Source organism: Cotesia glomerata, linkage group LG1 (genome assembly GCF_020080835.1).
Source record: "Cotesia glomerata isolate CgM1 linkage group LG1, MPM_Cglom_v2.3, whole genome shotgun sequence".
NCBI lineage: Eukaryota > Metazoa > Arthropoda > Insecta > Hymenoptera > Braconidae > Cotesia > Cotesia glomerata.
In genome coordinates, this window is record NC_058158.1 from 32258094 (window position 1) to 32282720 (window position 24627).

At 27.7% G+C, this 24627-nt stretch overlaps 4 protein-coding genes and 1 long non-coding RNA gene across 8 annotated transcripts in view; 2 read left to right on the top strand and 3 right to left on the bottom strand.

Annotated features, from left to right (window-relative positions):
- Window positions 1-220: 220 nt before the first annotated feature.
- LOC123264179 (organic cation transporter protein-like) lies at window positions 221-6889 on the bottom strand. 4 transcript variants are annotated; one of them, XM_044727359.1, is made up of 8 exons: window positions 5358-5470; window positions 5077-5275; window positions 4920-4998; window positions 4617-4777; window positions 4292-4550; window positions 4043-4211; window positions 3677-3972; window positions 244-752 (listed from the first exon to the last, which is right to left on the bottom strand). In XM_044727359.1, exons 2-8 carry the CDS (start codon window positions 5236-5238, stop codon window positions 298-300), a joined length of 1581 nt encoding a protein of 526 aa, XP_044583294.1. In that variant the 5' UTR covers window positions 5239-5275; window positions 5358-5470; the 3' UTR covers window positions 244-297. The 4 variants fall into 4 exon arrangements, with proteins under 4 accessions (XP_044583302.1, XP_044583294.1, XP_044583286.1 ...); XM_044727351.1 differs by lacking the exons at window positions 244-752; window positions 5358-5470 and adding exons at window positions 3047-3594; window positions 6814-6889; XM_044727342.1 differs by lacking the exon at window positions 244-752 and adding an exon at window positions 3047-3594 and having other exon boundaries at window positions 5358-5466.
- Window positions 6448-8785, bottom strand: LOC123264171 (organic cation transporter protein-like). Its single transcript, XM_044727328.1, has 6 exons — window positions 8444-8785; window positions 8036-8275; window positions 7700-7958; window positions 7469-7637; window positions 7112-7404; window positions 6448-7032 (listed from the first exon to the last, which is right to left on the bottom strand). Exons 1-6 carry the CDS (start codon window positions 8603-8605, stop codon window positions 6572-6574), a joined length of 1584 nt encoding a protein of 527 aa, XP_044583263.1. The 5' UTR covers window positions 8606-8785; the 3' UTR covers window positions 6448-6571.
- A 146-nt stretch (window positions 8786-8931) lies between these two features.
- LOC123264219 lies at window positions 8932-9666 on the top strand. Its single transcript, XR_006509287.1, has 3 exons — window positions 8932-9041; window positions 9140-9341; window positions 9410-9666. It is a non-coding gene; the product is annotated as an uncharacterized LOC123264219 (long non-coding RNA).
- Window positions 8989-11135, bottom strand: LOC123264204 (solute carrier family 22 member 4-like). The gene is made up of 5 exons (XM_044727379.1): window positions 10601-11135; window positions 10272-10530; window positions 10035-10203; window positions 9660-9949; window positions 8989-9586 (listed from the first exon to the last, which is right to left on the bottom strand). The coding sequence occupies exons 1-5, from the start codon at window positions 11000-11002 to the stop codon at window positions 9126-9128; spliced, it is 1581 nt and encodes a 526-aa protein (XP_044583314.1). The 5' UTR covers window positions 11003-11135; the 3' UTR covers window positions 8989-9125.
- A 1134-nt stretch (window positions 11136-12269) lies between these two features.
- Window positions 12270-24627, top strand: part of LOC123261031 (unc-112-related protein-like) — a 32236-nt gene continuing 19878 nt past the window's right edge. Inside the window, exon 1 of the mRNA XM_044722507.1 lies at window positions 12270-12779. Coding sequence (XP_044578442.1) covers window positions 12641-12779 — 139 coding nt within the window. The 5' untranslated portion in view covers window positions 12270-12640. The remainder of the gene's footprint in view (window positions 12780-24627) is intronic.

The window sequence follows — 24627 nt, forward strand, 5'->3', positions numbered from 1 at the left end:
CTTACAAATTTTATATTTATAATGAAATTTAGCATTTGAAAGCGCGATAATTGTTTTTTTTTTGTAGAAATTAAAAAAATACAATTCAGAGCCTGAATTATACAAAGAAACACTAAGTTCGGCTTTATGAAGGGATAACTTGTCAGTATAACTCAATTTTGAATTATAAATTTATATAAAAATATACATATTTGATAAATTATGAAAAATATTATAATAATTTAATGTAGGCACAATAAAAATTTAATACATTCTTTCTATTAAAATTTTGCGACTTAAGTCTTTACAAATGATTCTTTAAACAGAAATAATGGAACAAAAGAATCCAGCTAAAAGTATCAAAATACCGCAAAGACTCATTGGAGCCCACCAAGCTACTTCGCTTAGTAAATCTACGAAATAAGGTGCTCCCATGGTGCCTATTTGCCCCACAACTAAGCTAGTTCCAAATGCTGTGTTCCTAACGCCTGGAGGAAATAATTCTGAAGCAAATAACATAGTGGTCGTAAAACTTGCTGTTAAACAGAACTTAGAAATCACTGTGAGTCCCATAATTATGTTGATGTTTACTTTCGGAATGGCTACAATTGTTAATAGACAAGTCGTCGCGAAGAGATAAATAGAAATAGTTGCTCTTTTAGAGCTTAAAAATAGAAGGATAACTGAAGTTGTCAAGAGAGCCACTACCTGAGTAGCTGCTACAGATGCCATATAAATGTAACGATTGGCTTTAAAAGTATCAATACTGAAGACTAAAATGAAAAAAAATAGAAATTCACAGAATTAATTAATATTATAAGAGTTGAATTTTTTTTTTTTACTTACCCAAACAATAGCTAACAGAAATAGTCACGAAGAACAAGTAATACATTGTTAACAATTTATTTCGTAAATTTGGATCTGAGAAAAGAATTTTCACACTTTTAAAATATTGTTGAGTTGAATTTTCATCTTTTTTATTTTCTTTTATTTCAATTTCGAGCGATGGTGTCGCAATCAGCGCTGGTGTAACGAAAACTTTCCGATATTTTTCTATTATTTTTTGTGCTTCATCGTGGCGATTCTGAGAAATAAGCCACCTTGGCGACTCTGGAATGAACCTGAAAATAACAAATTTTAGTTATCAAATAATTAAAATACTAATAAATTTAGTAAATATAAATTTACCAAACAAAAATAATCATTGGAATGGTAAATAATGTTAATGCCAGTTGTAAGTTTCTCCAATCGTATAGAAAGTATGAAATACTTAAAACAATCCAAGTGGCAATAGGGTATTGAATATCGAAAAAAGTCCCAAGAAGTTTTCTTCTTTTGTCGACTGCAACTTCCGATACTGCGGTATATAAAAGTACAAATTATTAATGTTTTATTTTTTATTAATTTAACTGGTCAATAATTGGTAATTTACTTCATACCGTAGTATTAATAATTTCTTACAAAGTGTATATGCCGATGAATAAGAAGCGCCCACACTTATGCCAATTATAAGTTTACAAAAAACAAAAGCCCAATACCATGGTAATACCGCACTTGCCGGTACTGCAATTATTTGTAAGATCAATCCAATTATTAATGCTTTTTTTCTTCCGTATTTGTCAGAATATATCCCCAAAAATCCGTTTCCCAATAGTCTTCCTAGTACATAAGCGGAAAAGATATTTCCTCGATATAAATATTTATCGCAGACTAATTCCCACTAGGTAATGATATAAATTAAAATTTTTATAAATCATAAATCATTGTAATTAATAGAGCTATCAAATACTTACTTCACTAACAATCGTCGACCTTTTACTCATGTCAAAAACGAACGATAAACAAGGAACAATACTTGCATTGTGTTTCAGATCTTTCACATATTTTTCGGCGTCTTCATAATTTAAATTTGCCAGATTTGTATAATTATAATCATATATATGACACTCATTAACTCTAGAAATATTTTTTATCTCCTCGGCTGTCCAGTTGGACTTTTGAAATTCTTTGATGGAACACCAGTGTTCGGGTATCTAAAAAATATAATCTCATATTTTTCCAATTCAAATTTAGTTATTTATTGAAATATTGTACGAACCTCAGAGACGAATACATAAGACATTGAATGCATTCCACTTATAAGTGGTGCTAATATACTAGCGGTAAAAACCATCCAGAGAAGTTTTGAACCTTCTCCAAGTTCATCTAGAACTCTCAGAAGACACTTTTCTTTTATTTTTTTATTTTCTTCACTGTCCATTTTTTTATAGCATATTTTTAATAAATTCCGAATATATTCCACTCAAAAATTACGATCAAAATAATTCACAACTGTCAAAAGATTCAAGATGTCAAATTATAAAGCAATAAAAAATACGATTAAGATATTAAGTTTTTGCTAAACTGTTATTAAATGTCTTGATAACGCTAATTGTTGAGTATATGAATAAATTTAATTTTTTATTTTTTATTGGTAGAGATAAGACACATGTGCGACAGGTAAATTTATCTGCGAATTTAAATTTTATCTTTTATTTTATAATTGTATGTATTTATAATATGTAATAATTTGATACAGTGACGATGACTAAAAAAAGTTTCCATTGAAAAAAGTTTCTTGGATAATAAATGCTGTATAAGCGAATGAAAGATGCGGAATCAGCATGCCAATAAATTCCATCACTCTTTTTTAAAAGAAGAAGAATATACTTTTACAGAAGTTTGGATAACAATTGTTGAGATAAATGAATTTATTTATATAATTTAAAAAAAAATGTGTTAAATTAGGTAGAAATATTTTAAACGAAAAAAACAATATACGTAATTTAAATCAAATATGTTTATCAAATATACATTAATCGTACCCGTTAAAATGACGTATTTATTGAATATGAAACTGATATTTAATTTAGTATTACAATCGAATCAACATGTTTATGAAAAATTTTATCTATCTGATGATAAGAACAATTAATATGTAATTACATAATATTTCTAATCAATCTATATGTTAGAAGTAACGATATAAATTCGGGAAAATTTTTTATTAATCAAAACATTACGGCAATTAATAAAATAATAACTTTTAATAATCACAAAAAATCATAATTATAAATCTTATAAATTAAAAAAAATCTGTTAGTATATCAAATTATACTAATTAAAGTGGAATAAAGCAACAAATAAATCCTGCAATTAGTGTCAAAGTACCATAGAGGCAAGTTGGAACCCACGGAGCAACACCACCTAGTAAGCCAACAACATAAGGAGCACTCATGGTTCCAATTTGAGCAATTACCAAGCTTGTTCCAAAAGCTGAATTTCTTACATGCGGAGGAAAGAGTTCTGAAGAAAGTAACATGTTTGTGGTACAGCACGCCGATAAGAAAAATTTCGACAATAATGTCATTCCTATAATTACATTGATATTGGCTCTGGGAATCTCTATAATCAGTAACATACATATCGATGCGATCCAATAAATGGTGATGGCTGCTCTTTTACAGGATAGAAAAAGTAAGATCACTGGAACTGTTAAAAGTGCCAGGATTTCAGTACTCGCTGTTATTGCCATGTAAATATAGCGATTCGTGTCGAAGGTGTCGATACTGAAGACTGAAATAAAAGTTAAAAATTAATTATATGCGAACAATTGAACGGAAAATAATGAAAAAAAAAAATTTTTTTTTTTACTTACTGAGACAATATCCAACCAAAATAGAAACAAAAAATGAAAAATACATAATAAGTATTTTTCTTCTCAAAATCGAATCGGAGAAGAGGATATTCATACTTCCAAAATATTGTTTTATGCTTTTCTTCTCTTTGTTATTTGATGTAGTACTTTCTTCTAATTGTGGTTGCAATAAAAATGTCGAATTTGCTGTAGTATGAGACGATTTAATCGAAACTTCGTTGTATTTATCCAATATTTTTTGCGCCTTTACGTGATAATTTTGAGAAATTAACCATCTGGGAGATTCAGGAATGAACCTGTGGAATTTTTTAATTTTAATTGAACAATATAAAAGCTAAGTAAATCCATATATAAATTTAAATTTACCATATGAGAATGCTTATTGGAATAGTAAACAATGATAATGTTATTTGTAAATATCTCCACTCTGTTATGAAATAAGCGATACTTAAAACGGTGACTGTACCAACAGGATACAGAATATCAACAGTAGTCCCTAAAACCTTTCTTCTCGTATCAACAGTGACTTCCGACACTGTAATTTTAACAATAGTTAGATTTAATTGAGATAATAATAACATAAAAGCTTTCATTAATTAACAAATTACTTCTTACAAAGTGTGTATGCAGATGAATACATAGCACCCACACATATCCCAGTGATAAGTTTAAAAAACATATAAGCCCAATACCACGGGACTAAAGCACTTGAAGGCACGGCGATTATTTGTAAGATTAATCCAATTACCAATGCTTTTTTTCTTCCATACTTGTCAGCATAAATTCCCAAAAATCCATTACCCAAAAGCCTGCCAAACGCATATACAAAAAATATACTTTCGCGATATAATTTCTTATCGCAAACTAAATCCCACTAATTAAGAAAATAAGTAAAAATATTTATTATCTACAACAATTATAGTATAAGTTAGATAATTACCTCGTTCACAATTGTTGACCTTCCGTTTTTATCAAAAACAAATGAAGTACAAGGAATGACACTTGCATTGAATTTCATATCTTTCACATATTTTTCCGCATCTTCATACTTTAAATCCGCAAGATCTTGATAGTTAAAATTATAAATATGACATTCATCTAAGGTAAAAGCCCCAATAGATGATCATGTACCAGTATATGATCACTCCATGTATTTGTATACCTATATTTGTGAATATAGATATACAGATATATGGAGTGATCATATACTGGTACGTGATCATCTATTGGGGCTTTTACCTTACTTGAAAAATATTTTTTATCTGTTTAGCTGACCAATTTGATTTTTGAAGTTCCGGTATCGAGCACCAATGTTCGGGAATCTTAAAAAAAAATATAAATATCGGTTATGAGAAAATATATTATGTGTTATTGAATTTTCCAGAAAAAAATTTACTTACTTCAGCGATAAAAATATACGACATCGAGTGCAAACCGTTTACGAGCGAGGTTATTATGCTTACAACAAACACAATCCAAAGAAGTTTAGAACCTTGGCCAAGTTTATCCAAAATTTGTAAAAGACACATCTCTTCCACTTTCTTAGTTTCATTCTCCGCCATGGTGTGTTTTAATACTGACGATTGTTACGCCAATACGCTTTTTAATAAAAAAATAAACTAATTTTTATAATTCGTTTAATTATATTTAATTATATTACGTCAATATGACAATATCATACTTGATTGCATTCGGTTAACGAGTGAAAAGACAGAATTCAAGATAAGACAAGTAATTTATACACTTTTAGAAATAAATTTCATTCTAATAATTCGATTATTATCCTGATTACAAAAAATAATTTGATAAGTTTATTTTTGTTTATTTTCAAAACCTCATGTGACTAAAAATTATTTAAAAGTATTAAAAATGTTCAATATTATCGAATATTTTTCAATAATATTTTCAGAATGAAAATGTATTTAGAATTATCAAAAGTTTTTAAACCTATCAAATCATTTTGTTTAATTAGAGTAAGATCACATATGCTTAGTTTCTATATTTTGAATTTATTATCACATTATTTTATTGCAATACTTATAAAATAAGCGAGCTTATTTTTTCTTGCTAATACAATATTTTTACTGTCTTTTTTTATAAATATAAGACTAGATACTCCTTACGCTTGCATGTACGTAAGTTAACTAGCTTGTGAACGTCTGAAAGCGACTGGTATGTTGAGCCTTGAATAAGTTATCTACTGGATTAAAATAAATGTCTTTCGCTCCCTTCTCTTACGTAGAGATATGCTGCGAGAAATAAATGCAGATCTAACTCAAATAAATGTTTTCTTATATTAATCGCGAATATTATCAAAATCTTTACTTTGTAGTTTTAAAAATTTTTATGTACACAAATTTTCTCTACAACATGTGCATATTTATGTAATAAAATTTGTTAATATAGTTTTGTTTATCACTAAAAATATCTTGACAAATGAAATTTCATGTCAAAGTTTCAGGTAACTTGAAGCGATAAATTATTCGTAAAATTTTCTGAATTATTTCACTTAAATTATGATGAAAAATTTAGTGATAAAGTTTTTGAATTTTCATTAGAGTAGAGTAAAGCGAGTTGATCCTAGGGGCAAGTTGTGCAAATGTAAATTGCCGTCTAATGCTCCAATAAAATTAGAGAACATTTATTTTTTTTCCGGCGTCAGAAAAAAAAATCGGCCTTTAAAGTTTTTCTTTTGTACTTGTATAAAAAAACTTATGTGTGATCACATAAAGATTCAAAAATTACTTAATTATTGCTCTTTTTATTGTAATCTATTATTTTTTTTACAACCGATTATTTTATTTTATTAATTGTCCAATGAAATTCAATAAAAATGATCAATTTCTCAAAAACAATTTATTAATTTTGATATTCCTGAACATACAGCCTGAGTAATTAATTTTTTTGAGGTAATAAAATGCAAAACAATGCTGCAATGAGAGCTAAAATACCGCACAAAGTTGTTGGTGCCCACCATGCAACGTTACCAAGCAAATCAACGATAAATGGCGCCGATGTTGAACCCAACTGGACCATTATTAGACTAGTACCTAACGCTGAATTTTTAACAGTACTGGGAAATAACTCCGCGACTAATAATAAATTAATGGTGTAAGTTGCTGCTGTTAAAAATTTACCAAATAAAGCTAATCCTATTATTGTATTCTTGTCTTCTTCAGGGACCGCCAGTAGCCCCATCATCACAATGAATACATTTATAAGGATGATGATATTTGCTTTCCGACAATTTAGAAATATCAGAACCACTGAAACTGCCATATGTGACAGTAATTCATTGACAACAACGATTGACATGTAAATGTAGCGATCTGTTTTGAAGTTATCAATACTGAAGACTGAAATGGTGAGAAAAAGTTATTAGATTGATACATTTTTACAAATTAAAGATACCAAAAAAAGTATTAAGCTTGTTACCAAGTGAATATGAAACTGCTGCCGTTGCGTACGCTATGAAATACACAATTAAAATATTATTTCTTAATATAGAATCCGAAAACAAAATTTTTAAGCTTTCAAAGTCGCGATTAAAGAAAGACGTTTTTTCTTTTAATTTTGTTGGGGTTTCTGGTGGTGGCTTGGTTGATAAATTTTCAATTGTCATACAAGTCGGTGTTGTAACTGTTGAACCACAATACTTCTGGATTATTTTTTGGGCTTCATCATGTCGACCTTGTGAAATAAGCCACCGAGGAGACTCTGGTACAAACCTACAATAATAAACATTCAAATATGTATAATGATTCGCACAAGCAATGTATGTTATTTGGTTACCAAACTAGAATAATTGCTGGAAGAACGAAACATGACAATGCCAATTGTAAATTCCTCCAATGTGGGATCAAGTAAGCCGTAAGTACGAGACAAAAAATTCCCAGTGCATAAATGCACTCAATTGCAGCGACCAGGAGCTTTCTTTTACGATTGTTTGTTGCTTCTGACACTGTAGATTGAATTAATTGTTGATAAACCACCAATTATTTATCAGGATCAATTATTTCTTACTTAAAGTGTATGCCGATGAATACATGGCGCCCAAACCAACTCCAGTTATAAATCTGAGAATAAGATATTCCCAAAACCCTGGTACTAATGCACTAGCGGGTTCAGCAATAATTTGCAAAAATATACTAATAATCAGTGAGTATTTTCTTCCGTAAAGATCTGCATAAACTCCGAATATTCCTAATCCACACATTTTTCCTAGGACGTACACTACATATGTATTGGCTCGATAGAGTTTTTTTTCACACACCAATTGCCACTAAAAATAAAATATTAATTTAATGTTCTTTATTATCAGTACAAGTTACTGTATAATATTTGGATTTTCATACATACTTCATTGACAATTGATGATCTTCCAGTTTCATTGAACATAAACGTTTTACAGGAAATAATACTTGGCATAAATTCATAACCATTTACATATTCTATAGCTTCATTGTATTTTAAATTGGTTAAATATGTGTAATTATGATCATATTGATGGCATTCGTCAGCTTCAGAGATTATCTTAATTTGATCAAATGTCCAATTTGTGTTGATAAGATCCGAAACTGAACATCGAAATTCGGGTATCTTAAAAAAAAAATTTTCGATGAAAATAAAAACAAACAACGAAGGATACTTTAATTTTTTTTTTTTCAGTCAAAGACTTATCATTGATAGATAAAATAATATATATGAAATGAAAAACTCTTTAAAGTCACCATTTTGCATATTTCTTCATTTAGATTGTATACAAACCTCAGCTAAAAAAACATAAGATAATGAATTAATTCCATTTAACAGTGATGCCATAGCAGCAACCGAAAAAATAATCCAAATAAATGTGTTCTTCTTCTCAAGTTCATCCAATGCGCGCAGAAGATCTATCTCTTTTGATACTTTTTGCTCTTTGTCATTCATTTTAATAAAAAATTATAATAATAATAATTTATATAAAGATTTATGTTTATTACAAACGTAAATAAATTTGTGCCTTAAATATATAGTATTATAGACTTAAATATCACTTCAAACACTACAAATTTGGTATCATTAAGCAACAATGTCTATTCAAGTTCATGCTACTAGTGTAACTACTGTTTAAATGTTTAGAGAAGAAAATGAAACATTTAAGTGCAGGAAACTTGTCAAACTAGTTTTATTACTATACCAAGCATAAAATTATTCTGACCTAATTGTAAAAAAATGTATCATGTTAATGATAAAAGAAATAAAACAACTATTTATCATAAATGTCCACTTAAAATTGTAAAAAGATATTTATTAATCAAGCCGATAGAGGCTTGTACTCTGTTACACATGTACAAATTGGAATCCGTGGTTGAGTGAAGTAGAGGTAATATTTTGCGCGAGTTATTTAATTTATTAAAAAAAAAAAGATCGGTTGTTAATAACAATAACGCACTTTATCACAATAACATTAATTTTTTTCAGGTAACAGAAAACAAAGGAAATTAGCAATTAACGCCAAGATACCACTAAGTGTTGTAGGTGCCCACCAGGCATTATTTCCAAGGTAATCAACTATGTACGTAGCACTCATAGAACCTAACTGCGATGCTATTAAACAAGTACCAAATCCTGAATTCTTTACATTACTAGGAAATAATTCGGCAACCAGTAACATAAGATTCATGTAACTTGCTAGTGAAAAAAATTTACCGAATAATGCTAGTCCTACAATTATTTTCTTATCATCTTCAGGAACCACTAAAATTGCCATCATTAGAAGGAATACATTTGTGTAAACTATAACATTTATTTTCCGACAACTTAAGAACATCTGGATGACAGTAACCGCTGCATATGACATTAATTCGATGACGCTTATGAGTATCATGTAAATGTACCGGTCTGTTTTGAAATTATCAATATTGAAGACTGGAATAAAAAGTATCAAATTTATTTAGCTTGAATTGTTAAAGATCTTCAGAAAAACAATTAAAATTATTACCAAGGGTATAAATTATTGTTGATGTTGCATAACAGAGGAAATACATGATCAAAATATTTTTTTTTATAGTTGAATCTAAAAACAGAATTTTCAAACTTTCAATATTGCGGCTGAAGAAACTTGCATTGTCTTTCACGGTTACGAAAACTTCTGGTGGCGATCCAACTGTTGCATTTTCTGTCATACAAATTGGTGTCGTGAGAGTTGAACCACAGTACTTTTGAATTATTTTTTGGGCTTCATCATACCGTCTTTGTGAGATAAGCCACCGAGGAGAGTCGGGTACAAGCCTGATAATATAGAAAGAATTTTTAAAATCAAAAACTTCGTTAATAAATATTAATTAATATGTATTAATATATATTATATACATACCAAATAAGAATGATTATCGGAAGAACAAAACTTGATAGTGTTAATTGTAAGATCCGCCAATCGGGTATAAAATAAGCTAAACTAACCAGAAAAAAAGTTCCAATTGCATGCATGCATTCAATCAGAGCTACAAATACCTTTCTTTTACGTTTTGTAACAGCTTCTGTCACTATAGATTAAAAAAAAAAAAACAATTAATATTGAATTCTTCTTATAAGAGTATAAGTTATTCCTCACTTAAAGTGTATGCTGATGAGTACGTCGCACTCACACTGACTCCAGTAAGGAATTTGAGAAGAATATACCCCCAAAACCATGGCACTGCTCCGCTTGCCGGTGTAGCAATACTTAGTAGTATTATACTAATAATTAATGCGCTTCTCCGTCCATATTTATCTGAATATATTCCTAGAATTCCATAGCCAGTAATTCTTCCTAGCACAAACACTAAAAATGTGTTTGATCGAAGTACTTTATTACTACAGACTAACTCCCACTCGAAAATAAATAAAAAATATTAAAATATTATGTATGAGTTACTAGAAGATTTTATGTGAGAAACATACCTCATTAACAATTGTTGAATGTCCATTCTCGTTGAATATAAATGATGAACATGAGACTTTCTTCGGCATAAATTCATACTCCTCCACATATTCTTGGGCTCTACTGTATCCTAGGCTTGCAAGATAGGTGTAATTGAAATCAAAAATATGGCAATCGTCGGCCGAAGAAATATTTCTTATTTGATCGGTTGTCCAGTTATCATTTACAAATTCAGGTATAGCACACCAAAATTTAGGAATCTCAGCCATAAAAACATAAGACACTGAATTCATTCCATTTATTAGAGAAGCTATAGCACAGAGCAAAAAAATAGTCCAAGTGAATAATTTTTTTTTTTCAAGCTCATCCAACATTTCCAGAAGATAAAATTCTTTTGATTGTTTTTTAGACTTATCCTCCATTATTAGACTAAATTATTTGAACAGTATTATCCACGTGAATAAATAATTTTTATTATAATTGCTTATAGTATTTAAAAAAAAAATAATCACTCAAGACTAAGTTTTTAATACAAAGATATAAAAACTCTGAGCAACTGAACCACTCAGATTTCTTCTATATGTTGAACTAACGTTTTAATATAATAAAAAGAAGTTGAGATGTAACTCAATGTATAAAAAAATCAAATATTTTATTGGTCAATTGAAAAATAAATTATATGCATGTGATAACACTTCATTTGAATAAATTCTACTGCATTATAAAACATTTTTAATTAACGTTAAAACATAATTTAAACAATCTGCTAATTTTTTAAATTTTTACGACAAATCCATGATAAAAAAAAATATTATTAAAAAATTTGTACTTGTAAATTTTTTTTAATTTTTTATAAAAATTTTATAAAATTATATTTTATAATTTTATAAAAATAAAAAAAATTGACAGATGTATGTTAATTTCAGCATCAATATAATATATGAAAGTATGATACAAAAAATATTTAGCGCCGAGGTATTTCAATTTCGTCTATAAAATATATGAAATATGTAAGTAGAAAATACAGTGACATTATTTTTAATAAAAAATCCAATCAACTCTTCAAACAAGGAATTATTTGTAAGTTATAACACTTAATTTAAATAAATTTCACAACTACTATAAGTTGTGTAATTGACACATACGTGTAATTCAATATATTAAAATTATACAAATATTTTTAATTGATTTATGTTTTACTTAAAAATCAATTATTACTTGTAATTTTTTCATTAAAATTATAAGTAAAATTATTTAGAAAGCAAAAGTATGTTAATATTTACAGAAATAATCGTAACAATTACTTTTTTAAAATTGATAAATTTGAACAGCGCCATCTATTAAAAAAACTCCCGCCGCCAGAACTAATCCAACTATTTCTCCGAGATCTTCCATGACAGCAAATAATGTCAGAGATCTGACGGGATAAACCAATCACATTTTGCCCGCAGTGTAAAGTTGTAAAGTCCGACTTTTATTGTGAATGAGACTTGATGAAAAAAATAATTATCTTCGTTGTGTCAGCACCATTATTGTGAACAAACATATGTGTACACACATACATTGACAGACACATTTATGTGTGTGTATATTCAACATCTTTGGCACACATGCTTGTAGAATGAATACCAGCGCCTCTAGTGGTACTAGCGGACTCAATAAACTCACGTACTGAAGATTTGGGTTTTCCTGCCGCCTGCCGCGATTAGTTGCCACATAGCGCCCGAATAGCGCCGAGCTAAGTCTCATAGTTTTGTTGTTATTACTATTTACGGTGCATGTACTGTTCTAATACAAATGTTTTGGATGATACACAATTTTTCCAGACAGTGAATTCAATGCGATAAACAGACACTATTTTTAATTATTAAAAATAAGTAATCAGTTTTTTAAATGCATATTTTTAAAATATCGTGACCGTCAATCAAATGTAAAGGTTTAAAGTGCGGTTTTTTATCAGTGATTTTAAAACTGAGTTTTACTATTTTTACTTTTGTTATTAGCAACAAGTTGACAGTTGAATAATAAAATAATAAGCCGTTTGTTAACTTGTTTTTAAAATGTATTCAGACGGGCACGAAGTAGACGGCAGTTGGGTACTGCGCGTCTACGTTACGGATTTACAGGTCGAGAGAAATCTTCGCGTCAAAGGAGAGCTTCATATTGGTGGTGTCATGCTTCGTCTTGTTGAAGATCTTGGTAAGTTATCTTCTCAAGTACTTCTTTTTTATTTTTTTTTATTTTCAGTTTACAATAATATATTTTCATTTTAAATCGGAGCTTCATATTTATTTATTTACTTCGAACAGATAAATATAAATACCGAGTACAAACTTGGTGCAAATCTAGGAACTCTTTTCAAGTTTTTTCAAGTAAAACTTCGTATTACGGAAATGATAGTACTTGAACAATTTCTGTTTTTTTTATGCAAATTATATCTTTTTAAATATTTACATGAATTTTTTAAATTCTTTGCTTTTATTGTCTTTTTTAATTTTCAATAAAATTGGAGTTTTAAAAAATTATACTAAATTCATGTTTTGAAAAACAACTAAAGTTTTAATTCATCAAATAATTAAATATCAGACTAAAATGAATTAAAAAAATTTTTTCACAATTTGAGAATTCATATTTAAAAATATATAATTTATTTATAAAATTACAAAAATTGTCAGATGTTTTCTTAATTAAGTTTTGAAAAAACAGTAAAATATTTATCAAAAAAGATTTAATTAAAAGACACTGCTCCAATCAATTTAGATTTACCACAATTTCTATGCGCAAGTAAAAAATTTATGTACATAAATTTAAAGTTTTTGCACAATCACCAATATCGTTAAATTTTTATTACTCAAATGACAACTTACGAAGCTTACATATATATTTATTTATACAACTCGATATCTTTAGTAAAAAGAATTCAATTTTTCGAAAACAAAAGTTTTAAACTTTTCAAATGCTATTATTATATATTTTTTAAATTTACCCATAAGATATTAAACAAATAGTTAATTGCAGTTATTTTTAAATTTTAATTCAAAATTTTTTATTGAATTTGTCCTACGGTCATAAAAAAAGTCACATTTCAATAGTCTTGTATCCCTACAGTAATATACTGCCTCTTAGATAAAAGATTTGTTTTATTTTTATTTATCTTACATCTAAATTATCAATAAAAGAAATTTAGCTCAATAAAAATCGCTCGGCCTTCCCCTATATTTATATATAGTTTACGGTTTCATTTTTGACTCGCTGTATCAGACGACACAAAATCACTTGGAGAGCAACAAGTTGCAAGATATCCTTTTATAACGTAACAGATACAAACCCTCGCTTTCGGTAAAGGTTAAATTATTTAAATTTTAATCAATCTAGTGCAATTAATAATTAAATCATACACTTTTATATTATTCATGCCTTTAAGATAAAAAGCAATAATGATAGCTTAATATAATTATATTTTAAAATACATTTTTTTCTGCAATTTCATAATAACAGAGTGCATTTTATTGCATTTTAATAGCAAAAACAAATTACCGGGAGAGCTTGGATAAATGAGCGTTAACTTTATCAAAGGAAACGGCGTTTATTATATTTTATTTTAGGCAATTGCGATATTATATTCTAAAATTAACTGTAGTATTCCTGGTAAAAATGATATCGTCATAAGAGCTAGTGTGTATATGTAATACTTCCAGTTATTTCATTTGATTCAGTACACACATATGTATATGTATGTGAATATATGTATTCTCATATGTCTTTTCACTTCTTACAGGCATATTAAGTGCATAAAATTGCATGTCACACGCTTGTTTTTCGCTTAATATTTAAAAATTATTTTTCTTCCTCTGTTGTCAATTTTTAAAAAATTTTGCTCTCAATTTTAAGACTTATTTATTGTCGTGACGCGAGTAGAGACACCATTACGTTTATTTTAAAACCGTAGAGTAATGCAGACGTAAATCACGTGAGATTTATTTTAACGTTCTTGCTATCAAAATTATAAATCCAGAAGAATAATAAAATTTTTCTCTTTGCCATCAAAAACATTCATGCCATTTTATACTTAGACATTCAAAGTGAAGTACAATATGAAATAATTTACTGTATAAAATCGCAATAATATTTACTCAAATGCCAAACAAAATAAAACAATAAAGTCTGAATGCAACTTTAAAAATAAAAAATACATACTTGGTTGTTGCACAATTATTTTATACATCAATGAGATTCTTCATCATTGCGTATACATATATTTATTACAAGAAAATAAATACCATATGTTAAAAACTGCTCAAATGGTTGTACATTTAGGCAGGATATGACCTTGAAGAGTCGTCAAGTAGGGGAAGGATTTTGTGGTTCTTTTGTGACTACCAACATATTTAACTCGACATATATGTACATCTCATATATACGTGCATTATAAACCCACACACGTGATAGTAAGTGTAGTGCGGCACTTAACATAGCTCAAAATCACAGGCATCACAGGTGTCCTTTTTGTGATGATATTTATTCATGCATTAAAAAAGTTGACTCTACTCCACTCGTAAGATGAAAAATATCATTCTATAATATTTAAACTGACATCCAAAATAAATTATGTGTATGCGTATACGTATAGGATTTTATTTTTAAAAATAGATGACTCAATACTTTTGACAGTATTTTTTCGAGTGCGTTGAAAATGGGTCAAACGTCAAATTTAAAATAAACTTTTAAAAGAGCAACGAACAAATATTAAAGGTGTCTAGTTTGTTTATTGACAGTTTTGTATACAATACTCTTCGTTTACCCGTACATTTATTGCAGTCGTTAATGTTAATTAATTATTTTAGGTCAGTCAATACGACATTCATAAATAAATATGAAATTATTTTTAAAAATAAATAATTTGTTTACATTTTCTAATAATAGAAAAGTGCAAAAATTAACGAAAAATTTTTTACCATAGAAACTATTTATAAAACTTTTAAAAAAATTTAACACAAAAAAATATCCAAGTTACAAAAAATTTTAAAGTTAAAATAAAAATTACAGAATTTTTATCAAAATCTCTTAAACAAGAACAAGAGATTTAAACAATTATCTTAGTTTATGACGTAACTCAATATAATATAATAATCTAAAAAACAGATAAATATGAGCATATTAAATTGAGGCGAGAATTTAATTGTTAAGTTAAGTGTAGCATCAGTTAAAGTGTACGCATTTTAGTTCAAGATACCGTATGTCACCAAGCTTATGTGATGACAAGACAGCACTCTTATTATGGTCCTTCGGCAAAACAAGTAACTTGCCACCATGCCAAGACGTATGTAGTCGTCTGATATGAGAGAAGGCTTGGTCAACTTATAACTATAAGTATTTGCAATTCTCATGTGTGGATTTTTAGAAATAAAATAAATAAAATTAGAAGTGAAGAACAGCATAGGAGACAACAATAAAATAAATGGAGGAAAAATATTGATATTTATTTATGAAAAAGAAGTCTAGAGAATTATCGTTTCATTTGATTGACTAGAGGTGTGATATATAGATTTTTTATTAGGAATTTGAAAAAATTATGCTTTACACGTTTACGTTATGCTAGTGGAGACAAGGTCGTCCTTACGGTACACGTATTCCCAGATCGAGGCCATTGCACTTCACCTGGAAATACCATGACAGGTCGTGATTATGGGAACTACACAACACCTTTTCTATAAAACAAACATATCACTTTCTAGCAATTATACATATTTCAACAAGTTGTCTATATGATAACTGTACTCTGCCAATTTAATGCATTTATTCTGCTACTGATATCACTGAAATTCAATAAAAACATAATAAATAAAATCAAGTTATGCTTTACGAATTTATTTTATTCAATTTACTACACTAGATCTTAAATACATAAATATGTATGCCGATAATTATAATTGATAATAAAACAGTTACTGGGTTTATGTTATATATATAAAGTACATACATTAATGAGAAGAAAGATATTAAGAAATGATTAATCACACATTTATATTTATATTAATAACTTTTGTACTCGGATGATTCACTTTTTAAGTTGGGTAATTTATTCATCATTATTCTTAATCTTCAATTTACATTTATGGAAATAAGTTTCGTTTTAAAGAAAGCTTATTAATTATTACCTTTATTAATAAAGGTAATGATCATATTTAAGCAATTATAATTTAAATTTCAAAAACTTGAAGACATGAATTTTTTATTTAAATTAATATACATTTTTATCAGGATTTTTTAAACTTTGTATTGGATTCAATTATTTTTTTTTTTTTTTTTAATTTGCGAGTGTTAATCATTTTAGTTATTTCGTAAGACTATTTAAAAATAAAGTTTATAAATATTTATTTTTTTTATGAAATTTATATTTTAAAAATTTTATAAATATTTATTTAAAGAGAATTTAAATTTCCTCTTAAGGAATTTTACGCGTTGAATTAGTGAATACTTTATTTCTACGAGTTTATTGGAATTTTAATGAATTTACGAATTTATATTTACGTAAAACTATATTTATTGAATAAATTTATGATTTTTTTTTTTTTTTGAGGATGATAATAATTTTTGAGTACAAGATGAACAAAATAGAATCAGTGCTGGATTGAAATTTTTATTAAATGAAAAAACATTCTTAAAAAATTTAGAAATCAGTTTTTTCAGGAAAAAAAATTGCACAATGTAAGGAAACTTTTTTTTCCAAAATATGTCAAATTAGAGTAAAATTTTCTTTATAAAAATGATAGCTTAAAAAATTATTCTTTAGTAACAAGAACAAAAAGTGTTCATCAGCAAGTTTAAGTTTTACGGTTGGGTTGGCTGGCCAACTTTCAGCTTCGCGCCTTGGGATGTTCAAGGAAAAAAATGTTTAGTCCTGTTGTTCTCGCTGAGTCATCATACAGCTGTTGATTCATATATTGTTAACGATTATATTTTTCAAAATATTATTAATATATAATTCCATAAACCATAACATTTCATAAAAAGAAAATCCTTAATCTTAAATTCGCTACTTAGTTGCACATAAACCGTGATATGAATAAGTAACAATAATACGAATGTAAAACAATTTATGCATACTCAGAGTAACTTTTATCTTTATATGCACAATTATTTATAATTTATATTTAATATTTAATGTTTATACTATAAAAATTGACATTTAGTAGAATAATAAGTCATAGTTGTACTCAGCACTGAAATAGAATATGATATAATTGAAATTACCAATAATGTGTAATTATTACAATATATTCAAACCACAAATATTTATGTTTTATTTTATTTGCATTTTTATTGAGATTTATAGTACTTACCTGAACATTTATTTCTATTCATACTTCAGTACACTTTATTGTTACTCATAATTTTTTACTCTGACTCGATAACTATCTTCGTTTATCAAGTATTTATTATTTCTATTACGAAGAAACAGTAGCAGTGACCTAATAGTTATCTTATACAGAAATACGATAGTTGATAATGCTGAATTTTTTTCTTTGAAAAACATAATTCTTAGTAATTTTAAAAGTATTGTTATAATAATAATAGTTGTAGTCAATCGTAACTGATTTAACAGAAAATTAAATAATAAGGTGAAAGCATTGTTTACAAAGTCTGGCAAATATATTGCCTGAAACCTTGACAAAAGTGACTCAATTACGTGCGTGGTTGGTTAAATTGCGTCAAGGACAAAATGAGTAAGGTTCCATATTATAAAAATAATATAAACTATATAAATAAATATATCGTACATAATACACTTGTATACAGAATATTTAAGAGCATAATAAAAATAAAACTAAAAAGAGTATTTTCAATGTTAAGTAGCTCATAAAACAATATTGATATTGAGTTAAAAAAAAATTTAATTAGCTAAAATAAATTTAGGTGATTTAAGTTGCCCTTATACGTTAATACGACCGTGAAAAAGTAAAAGAGAATGTGTAGAGTGTACATAGGATATATGCTCGAAAGATGATACATAAAAATCAACTTACTCGTTACACACAGAATATCTCATTTCCTTGTATTATGCCTATTATATGCTTACTACGCATTATTACCAGTTAGTTTATAAAACAAGCTATTGTTATACAGGATATCGCAGTTAGCTGCTATGTATTCTTTGAATTTTTTGCTACTTTATTTTAAATGTTTTTTTTAAGAATTATTTTTTTTTTCACAGAGAAAAATTTTTTAAATAAATCAACTTAGAATTTTCAATAAACTTGAATGATTATAACTGCAAATCTTTAAAGTTCAACTTTAAAATCAAATTCTGGCTAATATAAAGGACGAAGAAATTTATGATGCACTTTTTTTTGTATCTTCAATATTTTTCCCAGTAGTTCCATAGTTTCATTGAAAATGTCATCAATTTCAACAAAATATTAAACTCTAACTTTAATTGCAATTCTTTTTTATAAAAAAATTCTTGACTAATTAGTGGTAAAATTATCTATTGAGAATTACGGCCTCATTGACTCATACTTTCAGATACTTTGTCATTGACTACAGTTATCTAAAAAAAAATCTCATAACTATGACATAATTGTTTATCTCTCAGTTTCGAATAGTCTGCATATTTTCTGTGGATTACCATTTTCTAATTTCAAAAAGTCAGCTTCACAAAAAAAGTCAATTAAGACAACTCAAATCTTTTCAGTAACTTTTGACCCCCCTTATTACATTAAGTTTTTTTTTTTTTCTATGAAATTAGGTATCTGAATTATGAACTGTCTGCCGATTATTCGTCTAGGCAAAATGCTGCAAGTCATGTCTCAATATTAGTTTGGGGGAGGACTATATCATGACACTCCAAAATTACCCTGATTAAATGAATTATTTATAATGATAAAACGAGTCAATTCTTTTCACAATTACACTCATCAAAATTCTTACGCAAATAAAAGCATTAAAAAAATCGTATAGTCATTTAAATGATTAAATAATTTTTTCAGTTTATAATAGAAGCCAAATTTTTTATATCAATCAGGAAAAATTATCTCATATTAATTGATTACTAAATCAAAATAATTTCTAATAATTTGCATAATTAATTACGGCTCAGTATACCGTAACAGGTGCATAAATTTATTTCATTCAAACTGACTAGAGTCGTTAATATCATTGCAGCATTTCTCATTTGAGTCACCAATAATTACCAACTATACGCAATAAATGTATCATTGAAGTGAATGAGCATTAGATAATACTCATTACTATCTCCAGTATAAACTCCAACAATCACAATTGGACGTTTAATTAAAAATATATTATTGAAACAAAATTAAAAGTGACAATTGGCAATATGAAAGTGCAGCTCAGACAGTTGATATAAAAATGCAGTACCAATAGTTAAAAACAAATTGACATAATTATATTGGTGCCACTTACCTAACTGTCAGTTGAGTACACTGAGTATGATATAAAATAAAATAATAATAATAATTACAATAGTAAAAAAGTATATTATATGTTGAGCGTGGGTAGAAAAGTCGAGTTCCCAAGAGAGGTATGTCACGTCGTTCAGTCTTTGAGTTCCTTCTCTTTTCAAGTACGTATTGAGCGACTTTCAAGTACTTATAAGGCGAGCTTTCACCTCCAGATCTCGCAAATTATCCAATATTAAATTATTATTTTAGTTAATAACGTTCATCTTCACTCTACTCTGCTTACGCACAAGGATAAAAAGTATACAGCGAGTTTTGATAAGGAAATGTCGATCAAAATTCCACAGAAAGAAAAAATTTTTTACTTCAGGATAAATTTTCTTGTTTCAAAAAGATTTATCTTTGCTTCAAAAAAACTTCAATCTTATTGTTACAATTTTCTTGGTTCAAGTAAACTTTATAGTAATTGTATAGATATGAAGCTCCGCTTATTTGTGGGCATAAAAATTGGAAAATTAACTTGTCTGGCTTTTTCCAAAATAATAGAAAAAATTTTTTTCACTAAAATCAATTTGTAGAGTACCATAAAAATATTTTAGAATGATTTTTTTGCAATGAAAAATTTTTTACTTAAAAAAATAATGAAAATAAATAAACTTTTGACAAATGAAGCTCTGAAATATATTTTTAAAAGAATATAAAAATGAATCAAGGCTTATTTATTTAACAAAAAGCTTTTTAGCAAATTGATTAGGTAAAAAATATATCGATAAATATGTAATATATTCCCATACATAATATATCAAGAGCAAAAATAAAAAAAAGTTAATGGAGGTCTTATAAGATGGGAATTGATGAGTCCACTGAACCGACTAGCAGAAAAAATTATCAGTTTGTTTTTTCTATTACTAAGCGTTAACATTTGGTACCCATATCCATTATGTATGCGATGAATTACTATCTTTTGTTAATATCGATACTGGGCTTCATATCATAGAAATTTTATACATTATATCGGAACTAAGCAAGGTAACGTTTTATCAAATTCTCTTATTTTTTATCTCTGGTGATAAGTATTAGCAAACACTGTACGTAATGAATAAAATATCTAACAATATAATATTTATATAGAGAAAGCTTTACGATACATATGTGATATATCGCAGTGGGTGTACTGTGTAGTAGTAAGTAGTAGTAGTAGTAGAGCTCTATACTGATTTTCTATCGTATAGCAGAGCAACGAATTGAATGGCCAGACCTATTTAATTTTAACGAACGAAACAAGTACATCAGGGAGAGAATGATGAATGGGATGTAACTAGTTATTTAATCAAATAATGTTGAATTTTTTTTTATTTATTCAATTGATCTTTTTTTTCACAGTATGTATGCGTATGTCCTCAAATTATTATGGATACATATTTATGTATTCAAGGAAAATAAAAAATACCGTATAGAGAAAATTAATCTCGAAAATTTGAGAGTTTCTATACAGAGGATCGAAATTTCATACGTGAGAAAAAAATGATAAGTGCATCTGGATGACTCGTTGAATTTGAAGTAGAAAAAAAAATTGTTTATTACCGCAAAAAATTGTCGATTGATCTGGTTCTAGAAGATGAAGTCATTTAAGAGTATTTTTTTAGATTTTAGGCAAGATTAAATATTTTTTGAAAAATCGTATGATTTCACTGTACAATAAAATATTTTTATTTTTAGGTAATAAAAAGTTCTAAAATAGTGTGTGAAAATGTTTTCGCATTCTATTTCGTTCATAATGTTTCTAACCATAAAATTTAAATATAAATTCGAGGTATGCAAATAGTATTCTTAAATCAAAACAGCGTTAAATTATAGCGAGCAAACTACGTTCTTCCGGAAGTAAATCATTTTCTTTAATCGAATTAGTATTGTCTTAATAGAATAATAAGTTTCTTTATTTAAAATTTATATTTATAACTTCGTCAATGATAATTCTTTCTCTCAGTGTGTTTGCTGAATTAGAATAAAATTTTTCCTCAATGTATTATCAAAAGTAGATTATTGTAATTATTATAGTTGTTTAATTAGCGAAGTCAATTATTTACATAAAATGTGAGAGTAATGATAACGATTGGAATAATATAAATGATTAAGGTATTATCATAACACAATAATAGAACAAGGAATCAAGTTGGGAAGTGAATCAGTCGGATGTGATTCAGAAAAATGCATACAGTAGAGCCAAAGCGGCAGGATGTTCATCCATACAGGAGCTTCGCGATTTTTTTTCTGTTGATGCACACACCCGGCAGTGGGATATAACAGCACACCAGAGTTGTGTATAGCTGATATATGTTAAAGTTAAACGAGAATATGAGGACAATGGTACATTGTGTGAACTTCCTACAGTCTGCATATACACGCTATGCGTATATTTAATACGACAAAGTAGTAACGTGGATCGTGGATGAGAGTTTAGTTTGAGAAGAGTAGAATAAGTGCAAAGTAAAGCTGATATGTGGTCACATAGAGGCATCCGTTTTTGATGGCGTGCCTTCCTTTACTTTACTTTATGCTTCTCTTATATCTGCAAACTCTCCTACTCCCGTCCAACCAAACTAAACTTTAAGTCTTTTCTGCAGCTGCGGTCTATAGTTTTATTATATATATATATATATATATATATATATATATATATATATATATATATACGTACGATTTTGTAGCACGCGCAATGTGTTCTGTACCAAGCTCTCAGTTTAAATATAAACCGTGACGTCAGTTACTTCTTCTCTTTTCCTCCACACGTCTGGCGCTTCGTGTGTAATCTTGAGAAAACATTCTTGTTTTAATACCAAAAAAATAAACTATTATTTTAAAAGTTATCTTTGTGAATTTTACCTCCGCCATCACATTACATTACATTTTTACTATATAAATATCCATTATAATTCTTTGAATCATTCTTCGTTCATTACACATCTATGTAATCGGTATTTTTAAAAACACACACGGAGAAAAAAATTTTGCTATAGGAACTCTATAGTAGTTAGTTAGTTGTAAAAAGTTCCAGTAGGTTAACGTATTCTTATGGTAACAATACCGTTTGGCTCCTGCAACTCTACATCGTTGAGCTCTGAGAGCTAAACGTTATTTACCTCTCACAACTCTACAGGATCGTTCTGAGACTATAACAAATTTTTGGCAGTCTGTTTAATATTTTTTTTTACGATTTAGCATTGATAATTTAATAAATAAATGCGGCAGAACGAATTTATATTGCCAACAATAATTGTATATGACAAATAAGAATAGTATTATAATAGAAATAAAATAATAATAGAATTAACTTATATTACAAATAAAAATTATTTGTAAAATAAAAATATGGTTGTCACAAAATTATCTTATTTTCTTAATTATACCAATAAATATTGGACATAAAATCACGGCCGTATATGCACAAGAAAAGATAAATAAACGAAAACAAATTTTATTTTGTGTTAAATGGGATCTTTTTAATGTATTCCGATAACTTATTACTCATCACAATATATTCAACTAATAAATTAAATTAACAGTCACTGCAAATGAACCTTGAAAAACCATAAATACAAAACTGTTCTAACGAAATTCAATTTGACAACAAAAAAAAAAAAAAAAAACAAAAAAAAACCTATTTTCTTAAATAAATAAACTGGAAACTTAATTGTCCTCATATATTTTTAATAATATGGATGAGTAACAAAATGATTCTGTTTGTCATTTTAGAAGGTTATGAAATATGTCAGCGCACGCCACTACTGCGCAACGTAGAGCGCTCCCAACTATACCGTTTGGCTCTGAGAACAATCCCGTAGAGCTCTGAGAGCTCAACAACATTGAGTTATCAGAACTAAATAACATTTTGTTACTGTAACTCTACAACGAACAGTCAACTGTGTATAGTTGTGGTAACTCTACAGTTAGGTTACCAGAACGAAATTTTTTTTTCCGTGCAAGTTTTATTTATTATTTATTTTAAATGAATTATGTCATAATTGAGTTTTGACCTTTTACTTTTATATCAAAATTTATCTGCGTTTAAAATAACTGTCACTTATATTGACGTTAAATATGATACCTATCTTTATTCGTTTTTTAAACAATCTTATTTCTAAATTACCATCAACATTTAGATTTTGAAGAATGTTTGTTCGTTTCTGGATAAAATATGGGATTGCAATATTTTCTTCAACTTTTAGAGAAAAAAAAAAAATAGACTTTTGAATTTTTAATTTTCTCAGTAGAAATCGTTTTTCTTAGAGAAATGTTAAATACAATTATACTTAAAAAATAATTTTCCATGACAGTAATAAAAATTTAGTATTATTTATGACATCAACGTATCAGTCGATTAGATTTAAATACTCTGGGTTGTGATTATGAAACTAAATATGCGATAGCAGATAGGATACACAAGTATATATATACGTGATGCGTATTACATTTGAATCATGAATCGTTAGATGTTTTCTTGTATTCGCAGTTTATATAACTTATCTCTTGGTGACATAGTTAACTAGTTATAGAGTAAAAGCGGCAGGTTCACTTGATTTTACATGCTATTATCTGTATACTATCACATATAATAATAGACTCCT